The sequence below is a fragment of the Magallana gigas genome, chromosome 8 (genome assembly GCF_963853765.1).
Source record: "Magallana gigas chromosome 8, xbMagGiga1.1, whole genome shotgun sequence".
Classification (NCBI taxonomy): domain Eukaryota; kingdom Metazoa; phylum Mollusca; class Bivalvia; order Ostreida; family Ostreidae; genus Magallana; species Magallana gigas.
Window position 1 is genome coordinate 29,429,506 of NC_088860.1, and position 15,101 is coordinate 29,444,606.

Here is a 15,101-nt window from a genome sequence, read left to right on the forward strand (position 1 = left end):
TGAAAACATTTGTATGACACCAAAATATGAAAAAAAAATAGCAATTAATAATTATTATCAATTATAATAAAAACTTGTGTACACAGTCTTAAGAGTTAAGATTATAAATATTAATTTTAAAAGATGATTATATCTCGTATATAATAAATTGATGCACTCAAGAACTTTGAATATTTGATTAGGGTCTATGTCGAACTCTCAAAGATTTTAAGTTTGATAAGGTATTGCTCCTTGTGTGATAATTTTGCATAGCAGAAGTTTCTTTTTTCCAATCTTTTATTCACAGTCCTTTAACCAGGGTGGAGGTAAATTGTGAAGGTAATTACACGCCAGGGCAAACTGAGGCAGCTATATGTTTTTTAATTATATTTTTGTAAATATTCGATTACAGCAATACAAGTATTTGCTGAAAAAATACTCTGTATTTTGGATTTTATTGTCAATACATTTTACAAGTTCTAACATTTCTCTGTATGGGGTCATCTCAAGGCAACCTTTCAATTAGCCAATGAAATATTCACTGCCAAAAAGAAAAGTAAGCAATGAATGACAGAATTGACAACTGTATTGCATGCTCTACAAAATACATCATAACTATATATGTCGGGGTTTGCATAATAGCAATAATTATTTCAATCCATAGCCTATTTTTTCTACATGATCACAAGTACACCTACCCTGCAGATCCTGTGATGTTTTCATGTTTCAATGTGCATGTTTCTTAATATTATAGAAATGTATTGGCTTGTTGGTTGAGGGACTTTATGCAAAGCACAAGTCTACAGCTGAGATACATTAAGATATTTGTGTTTAACTTCATGATACCATATGACACCAGCTTCAAATACAATATAATAACATAACAAAAGGCCCATGGGGCCTCATCGCTCACCTGAGCAACAATGACTTTAAATGGGTGTTCAGAATATAGTGTGCCATATATGGCCTTTGGGTAAAATAACAAAAAATAAATACTGTAAAGTATTCGAATTCTACACTTATTTTTGCATACACGAAATCTTTGACATTGTACCTTTATGGAATACTATTTTTACAGAGAATAAGAAAATCTTACTTAAGATATAAAACTAAATATTTGGTAGGGGCACCCTGTTAACTTCCAATTCCCTATATATTTGTTCTGCCCTCTCCACTTTATACAGCGATCAAAATATATGAGAGCAAATAGGTGCATTTTCTTCAACTACTTACTAGTTATTGTATTTTTTAAAAAATATATTATAATAATTATTGTATTTTATTTAAAAATTCCTATAGATGTGAAAAAGAAAATTGTACCTCAATGCGCTCAATTTCCCAAATTGAAAACATTCAAAAATTTAATTTGTCTTCCCCATTACTATAAAACGACTGTTGTTTACGTGGCGTAAACTCATGTGACTTTTATAACCTTACTCACATTTGATTGATGAATACACTACAATGAAAATTGTTGTCACGTGACATGTTAAAGACCTATAAAAATCAATGCATTGACAGGCACATCGCTCTATTTTACTAAGGCCCACCCATTATTTTCATCTTTATTCAAAAATATCAAATGGCTACAAACCAGGTTAATATTCTGCTGTAATACTTTCTTAGGAATAGCGATAATGCCTTTATCCCCATAACAGAAATGTGTCAGAACTATAAAAACTGTTTTAACGGTGTTGTTTTTATTTACTCGTGTCTGAAAAACTATCAAAATTGATGTAGATTTCATGTTATTTATTGTATAAAGAGGGGGCCTCAGAGAGTAGTTACAGCATATTATCCTTTAATTTTTTTTTGTACAAGTATTTAAGGTTTAGCGAGACATTTCTAATGATCAACCAAAATTTCAGGGCCAATCATAGAATTATAAGTAAGATACAGAGCTAACAATTCTGCTAGGTTTGAGTCATATTTTGTTCACATGAGTTTATTACATTCAGCTTAAGATTTTTAAATTGGTATTTCCTGTTCAGCATTTAAAATGGAAAAAAAAGAATGGCCTCAGATCTGCGTACAAACATAGAATTGTGAGCAAAGCTCTGTATCTTGCTTATAATTCGATGGTTAGTAAATAGAAATTGTAAACAATTAAACATAAGAAACATGCACTATAACAAATAAAGAGCACAATTTATTTTTCAAAATGAATCATATGTATACCTACATATTTCCGTCAGCGATATTAAACTCTATCTAAACTGAATAAACTAGAGAAAATGCTTAGCATCTCAATAAAACACATTGCATTAATCAACCATTACGCAAAAGATCATACCGAATTACCGATAGAATGAATTGTATTTTAGTACTTTGTTAATACATCAGATTTTTCTTCATTTGCGCAGGTAAATTAACAGTCAACTGTCTGATACAACAAAGTCTCTTTTTGATTTGATACGCAAAAATTACAAAATACAGGCAATACTTCCCAGGCTACAAGGCATAAATAATGAAAAAGAAACAAAATCAAAACAAGCTAAGACCAGTGTCATATGTGAAAATTGTCAACGCATTGAAATATTTAACCTCAATTTACTTCACAAAATCAACACCAATGTATTTTGTATGTTTCAAAGATTCCCTTCGTACACGAACTGTTGCAGAACAAACAAATTCATCTTTGTCAGATCGACCCTTTTATCATATGTCATGGCTGCTTTAAATAAAAGGAAATTATTTTATAAGTATTTTAGGAGAAACATTATATTATCATAAATCTACATTCATCTTGTAATTTCTTAATTATTGTAAATATATCAAAACCTAACCTTTACAGATTATCTTTAATGTTTATAATCCAAGTATCATTGTTTACCACCGGACCAATGGATTATTAGTCTGTTTGGGTACAAGTGGGTTTGGGTACGACTTCACTTGACTCCGTATGGAATACCGGACCCGAAGCTATAAACTGATTGAAACACGCCTTTCCTTTATTATTATTTTTGTAATAACTCAGATTTGAAACAGATTTAGATATTAATTTTTGCATTTTACATTTTCCTTTCCATAAGGATTATTTATGCTAAATTATGTTGAATTTGACTCAGTAGTTCTTGAGAAGAAGATTTTTAAAAATGCACCCCCCTTTTTCTACAGTTTCGAGGTTTCCTCCGCTTTGAATAAAGATCGGTCTTTCATTTCTGCAATTTATATTTGCCTTCTCATAAGATACTTTGTGCCAAATTTGGTTGAAATTGGCCAAGTGGTTTTAGAGAAGTTCAAAATGTAAAAAGTTTACAGATAAACGGACGGACGACGGACAAAATGTGATCAGAATAGCTCACTTGAGCTTTCAGCTCAGATGAGCTAAAAAGGGAAAATTGTAGTGATTCAGAACCACTAACAATTGCATGTATTAAACAATTTGACATTAGAGATATCAAAAAGGAACATGTTCTTACTGTTTTTGCATTGATAAGCATGTTCCAAGGCATCAGAATTCCAACTCCATGTATAACCATGATGAAAAAAACTAATCTGAATCTGAAAAATACCAGAAAGCATAAAGCAAAACAGTGCAGCCTATAATTAACCAAAGCATTCAGCTTTTGACTACAAAGATTTTGCCTGAACATATTTTTTTTATTTGTGAGGCCACATTTTCTTAATAGTAAACTGTTGTTTTTCAAGACCAAACTATTAACATTTTTAAAAGAATTTTGAAAGAATTGTTTATGGAGTCAGATCAATGAAACAGCCAAACAGTCCTATTGAATTCATTAGAAAAATAAGCATAAGCTAATCTCTGGCATTGTCTCCCATTCAAAGCTGCTTTGTAACATGGGGCAAATTTAATAAGTGAAAAAGAGATGTTTGTCAAACACTTATGCCCCCTCCCTTGAGGAAACTGCAAATAATTAATTAGAATAACTCTGTCGAAAATTGCTTGATTGTACACAATATCAAACTTTACCTAGATATTATTGTGATAAAAATGTATACCAAATTTCATTTCAATACATGCAACCTCTTGAAAGAAAATGAACAAAAACTACTGGTGGACCAACCGGCAGACAGACAGATGGACAGCAGCAAGGCAATATGCCTTCCCTTCTTTGAAGGGGAGCATAAAAGTATGATGTTAGCAAGTCTAAATGGCATATCAGTGTATAATAAAGTAAAGCTAAAGAATGTGGGGTTTTTTTTTATTTGACCTTAAAAATAAGAAAAATATGTCAGGGTCAAATAATTTTGGTAAGGTTCAGCTAAGTTTTATATCATCTATATATAGTACCGGTTTGAAGTCCTTATCTCAAAAGATTCTTTTGTTATGACTTGGACAACAGACTGACACACAAGGGTAAAACAGTATACCCCCTGAATTTAAAGGGGCATGGTAACGATTTTGGTCAAAAGTTATTTTTCTGGTTTTTATTTTTACAATGCTTCAGAAAGGCATTTTTAATAGGCAACCAAAATTTGAGTGTCATTTGTTGAGTTATAAGCAAGTTACAGGGCCTGAAATTCTTCGCTGTGTAAACAAAGCATTTGTTAAGTACATTTTGAACGCTGAAGTAAAAATTCAAGTTTTAAACCTTAAAACGAATGTGTTTAACGTTAGGAACTGCTTATCTATGCTTAAAATAAAAAAAAAATAGATAAATAAGCTGGAAAAAGGTTTTTTACTGGTATATTGAACCTATGTAAACAAAAACAGGGCACGAGCCTTGTTTACATGACAGAGAATTGTGAGCCTCATATCTTGCTTATAACTCTGCAAATGACTCTCAAATTTTATTTGATCATTAGAAATGCATTTCTTAAGCATTGTAAATAATAAAAACATAAAAATAGAATTTGACCAAAATCGTGACCATGCCCCTTTAATACTACTTGTAAAAGAATTTAAAAAAATTGTAAAAGAATATTTTACGTAAAAGTTAACTTCCTTTGTTAGATTTAATTTAACTTCAATATTGATGTCATATTGATGTGTAAGGAAAATCACACTGAAGTATTTTTTATACCAAATATCAAACAGTATTTGTTAAACATGTACTGTCTTTACAGGCCCAGTCAAATAATACTTTTAAATATATGCAAATTATGTATAAAGTACCACAACCCTTACAAGATCGTTTATTGCCTCTACAAGAAACCTGTAACATATAGGAGCAATGAGATGCACATTAAAATGTTGCAATCAGTTTTCTAATGCTCTGGTTATATATAATTAATTATATGGAGGTCACTGGACATAGGGCAAGTTTGTCAGTTTATACCAAAAATGATCTAATGATGCCAAGGAATAGAAATTTTCACATTTATAAGATTCATCATAGTTTACATTCTTGGGATTTTTAAGGGTTTATCTATTTTCCGAAGAGAATAAGAGTAAATGTCTCAGTAATTCCAGAACAGCTCTCATATCAATACCGTATATATATACTTTACAAATTTGTTTAAACTCAGTTGTTTGTTACAGCTAAAATTTTTTTACAAGAATCAAGGATTTGTCATGAATTTTCCAGGGGGCTCCACAAAACTTCCATTTATTTGAGATTTCACTATGTCCATACTTTACGATTCTACTGTACTTTGAATACCTGTCAGGTGGAGTATTATCCTCCTCTGGCATGCATGTGAAGTCCTCAGGATTTTTGTTCAGAGAGTCTAGGCCTGGTTCTACCTTGACAGGTAGGAAGCTCTCTGTTTGCTCAGAGTTCCTGTCCACTATAAATATAGTCAATTGAGAAATTAGAATCCACTTTAATCTGTACCTGGTAAATTATAATGCATCTAAATATTTTTTGAAAATTGAAATAGTTCAAGAATAATAGGTCAAGGGCTAGCTATAAGTTTTATGTTTTTCTCCAACCTGAAATCTGACCATGTTCCGGTAGTCAAAATTAATGCTGTGCATGTATTGATGAAAAGGACCGAGTTCTTTTCAATCAAGTACCGGTAGTTAGGCCAAAAGAAAAAATGACGATATATGACATACATACGTTTCCTAAAATTTTTATCTAACAATAATCAAAGAATTGGACAATAATTAATCAATGAACAATAATACTATTTTTAACAATTTTCTGACCTCAAGCCTTAGACAAGTCGATCAAGACGATAAGTCGGGTGCTCTGCTTCAGAGAAAAAAAAATACCGACTAATCGTCAGCAAAATACGGTATTTATACTTTATTGTTTATTTCAATAGGAAGTGTACATCACAATATGCAGGTGTCCTGTACCACCTCAAAGCTGAAATGAGTGCTTTACATAGTTGTTATTTACCTAATAAAATAGTGCAAGGGGTTTTGAAGAATAGGTCATAAAAATACATGCATGTTACAAATAACTGATAATTGTCTGAAGTTACGTACACAACACAGGTCTGCAGGTCACATTATCAGGTACTAGTTTAACCAAGCTCTTCACGTGGTGTATGCATACCGGTATGTTTTTTTTCATATACAGAAAATAAGGATTAGTTAACATGCATAAACGTTTCTTTTGTGATGATCAGCTAAAGGGATTCATATTGTGCTCTAACTGGATTATCATTATAATGTTGACCAATTATACAGGTAAGCATAATATACATGTATAGTAACACAATATTATGAGACACCGGTATGTACATAAGTATTACCTTCACTTTCTAAATAAGTGATCTCCCTTTGCCAACATACTGTAACATCATTTTTTAAGCTTATCATTGTTACCTATCCTATCGCATTTGTACAGTTTCTGTCATTTTATTTGCAAAAGTTATTTTTTTCATTTGTCAGACTTACACTATGAGTTGACCCCATATTGACCCTGTGACAATTTTGTATTAAATTTGTGTATTACCGGTACATGTAGGTAAGTGTAGAGAATTATCATATTCATATGAGATATAATAGGAAGGAAGGGGGTCTTTCTTTCTTTATGTATTATATAATGCATCAAATAAAATGTAGGCCATGACCCTATGGGATTGTTCTGACCCCATGAAACGGGGAAAATGCTAAATATCTCCTAATTTCATTATCATGCATCAAATGCCATTATGGTGTAAAGTACATGACCCCCAGGTGTCGTCTTTAACTAATCCCCCCCCCCCCTTCTGAAATAGGAAATGATGATACACTATATATTTCAATAACTTTTGGGATCCTCATCCCTAAACCGTATTTATTTTTGCACTTTGAATTGTGTATTGCGCATCGAATGGTATATATGTTAGGCCCCCTTGGAGACATCCTGATACTCTAGAACTGGAAATAATAAACTATTTTATCTTATTCATATGTACATGCATGCGACCACTTCTTGCCAAGTACCATCTCTCGCCAGTGCATTGTTACATCATTTTATCAACACATAAAATTAAATATGAAAAATGAAGTAACAATGCACTGGCGAGAAATGGTACTTGGCGAGAACTGGTCGCATGCCAGTAGTGTTACCCATTTCCCATGTGGGTAATTCCTAGCCTAATGATGACCCTGCTTTGTTTAGGAGACTTTATAATTGCCCCAAATAGGCGAATACACATGCATATAACATTTTGTTTATCTTAAAAATTAAAGAAGATGGGTGGATAAGGCGTGTAAAATGCCCATACATGGTTGTACAAGCTACTGAAAAATTAAAATATCAATAAATCTTATATCTTTTTTAAAAATCATTTAAAACAATATACATTTAACATATCATTGATTTTTAACCTATAAACATGTTAGAATATGTTGACTCAAACAGGTGTATATGTATCAAAACCTGCAAATACTGTCATTTTTTAGAACTTCAAGGCATTTTCTTTTATAGAGTGGGTCTGTGCTCCATATCTTTCTCATAGTCTAAATAAGGTCTATTGGAAAACAAACCGATTTCAATCAACAAAAATGTGGAGAGATGACCCACTATACATTAAAAATATCATTTTGTATCCAATTGAACATTTATGAAAAAATAATACAAGTCCGTAAATTCGTGGCCAAAGTCATGCACACATAATTTAATTTAAACAGTCTACTTTGTTGTGTCTGAAATGGCTCAGTGGTTAGAGTACCTGACATAAGCTATCCTTACATATCTAGGGTTTTTATGTTATGGGTTCGATACCGCAAAAATTTCATTTTTTTTCTTAATCATCTTTTGTTAAATATATTATAAACTAAATATAGTTAGAAATAGTGCTTTTGCAAACTTGTATTATAATATATTTGAATAGATTTCATTGGGAAAAAATAAATTCAAATTCAAAAAAATAAATTGCATTTCACTACTAAACCGAATGGGCATTTGCGCCACCTTATTCCCCCATCTTCTTTAGCAATTTCCAAAATGTTAATAAGCATTGGAAGAAAAAGAGCAATCAAGAAATGATTTAAAATTTGCTACAGTACAAATTTAAGAATGTGAGAAGACTGAATCTTTAGAACCACGTTTGATTTGGGGGGGGGGGGGGGGGGGTTGATGTGGAGTATAAACATTTAAAGCAATATGAGCTGTATTTTTTAAAATTTTAATTTGCTGGAAAAACCTGCTAGTATGGTAAATCTGCATGTAACTTATATTTTTATGATAAATAAGATTTGAAAAAAATCATTAATATTTGTCAGAAGAAAGATTTCTTTTGCAAGAAATATATTTTATATAGCAGATCAATTTTTGTACAGGATGACAATTATTCATGCAGTTTTGCTCCATATAAAGCTTCATAACGGCTTTTCCCCATCAAAATTAACTAACTGAAATTTAAAAACAATGATTTTTTTTGTCATTTTAGTAGAAAATAACATTTTCTTTAAAAAAAAAATTCAAAATGGAAATTGCAGCTGATATTGCTTTAATTAGGGTCTTCCGTCTTCAGCGGAAGACCCTTCTATTATTCTATTGTTTCTTTTTCACTTTTCTTATTATTCTTTTTTTTTCTTCTTACAAATTTTGTGCAGGCGATTTCTCGGAGATGGCCCGCTCGATTTGGGTCAAATTTTCAGGGATGATGCCACGTCATCTGAAGTTTGTACCGTCGCGACAATTTTAAAAAATTTACTTCCGGTCGGAAGTTATCGTCGTTTTACGATTTTTAAAAGCAAATTTTGTCGGTCGGGTTTCTCAAAAATGAGTAAAGATAGAGAACTGAAATTTTCAGAGATGATAGAACTACCGCTTTTCTGGTGCACCTCGGTATAGAGAATGTCCGCCGTCACTTCCGGTCGTCACCGGAAGGAAATTTCAAAAACTTAATTTATCGACTTTTTTATTTTTTAATATATTTGTTTGAAATTTTTACACCTTATAGTGACCCTTTCACTGATTCAGAATATGTAATTTGTTTTAAAATCGATCAAGGCATTCTCGAGAAATTAAGCGTCAAAGTTCTGAAGCGAGAGTCAGAGTAGCTCAGTCGATAGAGTCGTGGACATGGCCCAGGCGACCCGGGTTCAAGCCCCGAGTGCCGCAAATTTTTTTTCTCTTTTTTTCGCTTAGATCTACGATTTTTTCTTTAAATTGATAAGTTTAATCTAATCTATTCCAAAATCGGACGGAAGACCCACTCGTTGCTCGCAACGAGATCGAATCTAGTTTGAATCAATTATTGTTATTAATTTTAACTTGAATATTTCATATTGATTCCCTGCAGGAAATATGACTTTTAATCATATCTCAATTGATCATTTGTCAATTATGCAACATATAATTTGATATTTTTTTTTTAAGAAAAACATTTTTTTACCAGTTTCTAAAACTTTTTAGACCCCATTATATTTGGTTTTTAATAGATCATTCGACGCTGACGCGGGGGGGTATAGCATAGGCTCTCCCCGACTTTGTCTCAGTGAGCTAAAAACACTTTCCACAGTGTTTTTACTTTGGAGGTCTAAACTTGCATCTCTTTTTTTTTCCACCACAAGAGTTAATTAACATAAATGCAATTCCACAAGGCTGGAGCCTGTCAAATTTGCAAGTTCTTAATACTTTTAAGTTTAGAGCCATGTGTTATCATTGCCAATTGTCTTAACTTAGTTTCATACATTAATGTAAAATAAATGCATGCAGGTTTAAATTTCAGCACTTTTAATCTCCATTTGACATTTCCCATGCACCTTCTACTTTTATTCCAAAATTTATTAATTTTCTAAAATAAAATAGAAAATATTGTTTTGTTAAAGGCATTACCGATAGGTTCTCCTTGGTTTTGGAACTACCCCTATCATTTTACAGCAGTGGTATGTATTTAATTTTATCAGTTAGGCGAGAGAAATTTAATTTTTAGTTTTACGGATTTTTTTGTAAAAAATTTGGGTCGGAGGAGGGAAAATAAAAAAAATAAAAAACTGGGGGCAAACTTTTATTAATCAAAATTACATATTATTTGCTTGAACTTATAATATTAAGTTTAATTTGTCCACTATCCATTGTGTACTTTGTGTTTGTTTCAAGATCATTGGTATTAACCTTACTAAACTTGTTCAGGATGACATATTTTCTTTGCTTTTCATAAAAACTTTTAAGCCAAACCATGCATGGCTGACCTCCATCTTAAATACTCCATGTTATAGAGACGCTTACACTTGATTTTAAAAGCTCCCTTTGTCAAACGTTTTGCAGATTTCAAATAAAATAAAGTAATTTTAAAACCAAGATCGGTCAAACTTGAAAATTCCGGAAAAATTTCCGAAGATACGAATTTTTTTTCATTATTTTTTTTTTTACAAAATCGGAAAAATTGGGTCGGCGGATCCGTAAAACTAAAAATTAAATTTCTCTCGCCTTACCTGCAGAAATGTTGTTCTAGCTGTTCTGGTGAGCTCATAAAAACTTTCTAATTAAATTAAACTATTCTTATATTATCATTATTTATGACAAAAATAACATGATACATATTGACACTGTTTAAAGATATTGTACATGTATTGTCCCAGCCTTTGAAAGTAAGTACAGTGGAGCCTCAGATATCCGGACGCCTGATATCCGGACGCTTCACTTTCCGGTCGATTTTTATTGGGAACGGAATTTTTACACAATAATTTGTCTCGTTTATCCGGAATTCTGCGTTCCGGATCCGGACGGTCAAATTTTACCACATAATACAGTTTTCCTTTAAATTTTACCTCATTTAACCGGACGGTCACATTTAAGTGTTCGGGGGCACAAAAGTTTTTTATGCGCAAGTGCAAATTGGTGTAAAAACATCTGACACTGGTTGTTGGTTTTAAACAATGCCTTCGTCCGGTAATCGGGGTCACCTGTGTCACGCTATGTACTCGCCCGAGGATATTACGATAACCATGTAATTGTCGCCATTTAACTTATGAACTGTTATTGTTTGATTAAAATGTCATGAAAATTGTTTAATTTGTGTTTTAAAAAGTCATCTATTGATTGAATTAAAATTCTATTAATCGTAGTGTGATTAGATCGTTCGTACGCCTATTCATTTTAAAACGTAATTGAAATGAAATATTTGATAATTTGAGTTCTGTTTACGATAGTTATTAAGACCGCTTGGGATGTTTAGAGTATCGAAATTAATTTTATAGCGTGTGTTCAATTAACAGTGTAATAATAATTTATGCCAAACATGGCGTGGATGAGTGTTCACGCTACTTGTAAATATCGCTTGGGTGCAATTAACTCTATAGAAAGATGGATACGTAAAATTAGCTTGGGTAAGTTCTGTCAATGAAAAAATAGCTTGGACAATTATCAATAAGGGAATATATACAGATTTTCACCCATTTTCAATCATCAAATGTTGAGCAGCTTCAAACATGTCAACACTACCGGCCAAGAGAGCGAGAGTTGCGATCACCGCTAGCTTGAAGAAAAAGATTTGTCAGTTTAAAGTGGAACACCGACTTTCTTCTCTTCGCTTTGTTATACGAATGTAATTAAATTATCGGTTTAATACAGTGATTGTTATGTACATGTACATGTAAATGTGTTGCCTTGAAGAATGTAGTGCTTGGTTTCCTGTGGAAAAAACATACCTTAAATAATGTTTTTAACAATATTTTGTTTTGTTAATTTAAAAAAAATCTAAACTTTTTTTGTAGTGCTTATATATGGCTATCAAAATAAAATATTTAATTGTATAATTAATTTATGAGTTATGTTTCCATAAATATTAAAAGGTAAATATCACAATTCAGATATCCGGACGCTTCACCTATCCGGACGATTTTGCCTGGGGACAAAAGTGTCCGGATAAGTGAGGCTCCACTGTACATGTAACATGTATGCAATCCCATGTAACAAAAAACATGCATTTCAAAATTAGCTCCATGCATATATATATGTACATGAAGTTTCCTGCACTATAGTGTCTTAATTAGTCAACATGAATGTAAAGCCCAATTGTCGTTACTTCCGTCAATTGTAGTTGACACACTATAACCTAGTTAACAAATATAAGTACAACAGTAAGAATGACTTACTCAGACAACCATTCTTGTGAGGACTGTAGCTCCTAGGGCTCCCCTTCGTCTCCATTGGGTAGTAGTCTTCCCTACTCATCTTATCATAGACCATGAACTAGCTGCAATCAGAAAAAGCTCAAGTTTAAAAATAAAAAGAATCTAGACAAGGTGTTCTGAATACTATAGAAACTAGGGTTATCACCTCTAAATGAATGCAGTGCATTCTATCAGCTTTCTGTGACCTCATTCCGACAAACTCACTGCAGGTCATTTACAGTGTTAAATTTATCAGAAGTACAGGGAATAAATGACATGTTTTTGTGTTAGTGCCAACTCAAAATATATACAGACTTGCCCACTGATGTAGTGGTAGTTAAAAGTGGAGTAACTTAATTAATACAGTAATATTTCCAGACATCCATCTGAGGCTCTAACCTTATTAGTTTCACGAACACCCTTTTATACTATATTGCTCTGTGTGTGCTTGTAGTTTAAGTATTGACAGTAAAAAATTGATACCTTCATAAGTACTAACTACTGTGTTTATATTGTTTACTGACTTCTATCTTGTATATATATAAGGTCTTTAGCATCCTTGGTTTTTTTTATATCAAGCAGTATATTTAGTCAGAAGCTGGCTAAATTTTCCCTGTAATTTTTTTTTCTTTCTTGATCAAAGCATTTGTGTGCATATACCTTTTCATCAGAAATTCTAGCCCAAATGGCATCTTTAAAGTCTAGAAGGTCTGCAAGAATGCTTAGCAGAGTTAAGGATACCTAGGATGTATTCCATTTCAAAAGAAAAGCTTCCATCATGCATCCATGTTTCTTGGACCACTTGAAATGGTACTACTTTAATGTTTCAGCAGTTTGATGTTAACAAAGTTCAATGATGATACTAAATCTGTAATCATCCAGAGTTCATTTCAAGTCATATATATTGTACAGAATATTTTATTATTGAGGAAGTAAGTATATTGTATAGATTTGTAAATTTTATTTGCAAATCTTATATATACAGATTATTTTACTATTGAGGAAGTAAGTATATTGCCTACATTTTTATTGCATCTATACAATACAATTGGCTTTCTGAATACATTTTTACAAATTTATTGTAAGTCTTATATACTGTACATATTATTTTATTATTGAGGAAGTAAGTATATTGCCTGCATTTTTATTGCGTCTATTATGATACAGTTGGCTTTCAGAACACATTTTACAATTGTAAGCTATTAACTTAATATGCCAATATTTGATTAACTTTTACCCAAGTAATAATGAATTTCCAAGTTATATTTGCATGGTCTCAAGGACAAGTAGAGTGCTCATTTCCTTTGTACATTTTAAGATGTGAGAGTCACATATCTGTAATAATTTTCAAAAACATCCTGTATTTTGCACTGATCCCATTAGGGTCTTCAGGAGAAGACCCTAAACTTTTAATTATTCTATTGTTTCTGGGTCCAATTGTTTGTTTTTCACTTTTCTTCTTATTTTTTTTTCTTACTGATTTTGTGCAGTCGATTTCATTCAATTCTTCTGAGTTAACGTGTTCCTATCTGAAGCTGATGATTCTGTTTCAGTTTTTGAAATGTACTTCGGTCGGTAATTATCATCCTTACATGATTTTAAAAAGACAATTTTGTCGGCTGCAGATTAAAAAATTGAGTAAAGATAGAGCACTGAAATTTTCAGTGATGATAGACTGTAAGACATTCTCTGATCAACCTCTGTCAATAGAATGTCTTAGGTTCATCAAAAAAAGAAAACAAGAAAAATCAAGTTTTTTAACATTTTTGTTTTTCAATATTTTTGTATTATCTTTTATTGTTACATGTAATAGAGAGGTTTTTATGCATGAATACAAAATATGTAATTTGTTTTAAAATCGATCAAGACATTTTCAAGATTTTGGGCTTCAAAGTCTTGAAGCAAGAGTCCCTGTGGCATATTTTTATAGAGTTGTGGACTTGTGCCAAGGGGACTTGGGTTATATCCCTGGGTACGAGTGTATTTTCTTCCTTAATTGTGCTTTGCTTTATGAATGAATTTTAAGTTTTATTGAGTGAAAGAAAAAAATATTTTCCTGATAGCCTTTTTGAAATTATTTGTTTTCAAGAGAAGGCTTTTTTAGCCAAATTGATTGGATAAAATTTAAATTCATGTAAATTCAGTTAGAATGACAAACTTATTTCAAGGCATCATATCAAAGTTAATCTTGCAATTCTTAGTCTGGTGATATCTCATTCAAAGTGATTTTAAAATGAAATTTAAATAAATTTTTCAAAATTTTAAACCTAAATTAATCCCTGTTTCTTTCGTACGATAGAGACAGAGGACCAGTCTCTTTTGTACGATAGAGACAGAGGACCAGTCTACAAGTTTGCATATTAGATACGGTTCGAATAATAACAGTAAAACATATGCGGAATGCAGTGGTATTAACTTTGATTTTATTTTCAAAATAATATGAACCTACCTTTTAACTTTCTCTACATGTATCTCAAATAACAAGCATGCTGAACACATTTCTCAATTTTAGGCATGCACGCTTAAAAGGCACATATAAAAAAGCTCCTCAGGCCATGGCATGTGCAGGAAGGCGACATTTATATATAAAAAAAATAAACTTTCTTAAGTTACTTTGATAATTAACATTTGACTGTTAACATGTAGGCTTTAATATTATCAATATTATAATTTTAAATGATGCAATTTTAGCATGTTACTTCCCATTGAT

At 31.8% G+C, this 15,101-nt stretch overlaps 1 protein-coding gene across 2 annotated transcripts in view; it reads right to left on the minus strand.

Annotated features, from left to right (window-relative positions):
* Nucleotides 1-15,101, minus strand: part of LOC105337493 (equilibrative nucleoside transporter 1) — a 39,884-nt gene that overhangs the window by 24,176 nt on the left and 607 nt on the right. The window contains exons 1-4 of one of the 2 annotated variants that reach the window (XM_034474581.2): nucleotides 14,841-15,000; nucleotides 12,374-12,474; nucleotides 5,547-5,673; nucleotides 3,402-3,483 (exon numbers count right to left, since the gene is read on the minus strand). In XM_034474581.2, the coding sequence (XP_034330472.2) occupies nucleotides 3,402-3,483; nucleotides 5,547-5,673; nucleotides 12,374-12,467 (303 nt within the window). In that variant the 5' untranslated portion in view covers nucleotides 12,468-12,474; nucleotides 14,841-15,000. Of the gene's footprint in view, nucleotides 1-3,401; nucleotides 3,484-5,546; nucleotides 5,674-12,373; nucleotides 12,475-14,840; nucleotides 15,001-15,101 lie in introns of those variants that run through there. The other variant, XM_034474580.2, reaches the window with a different exon arrangement.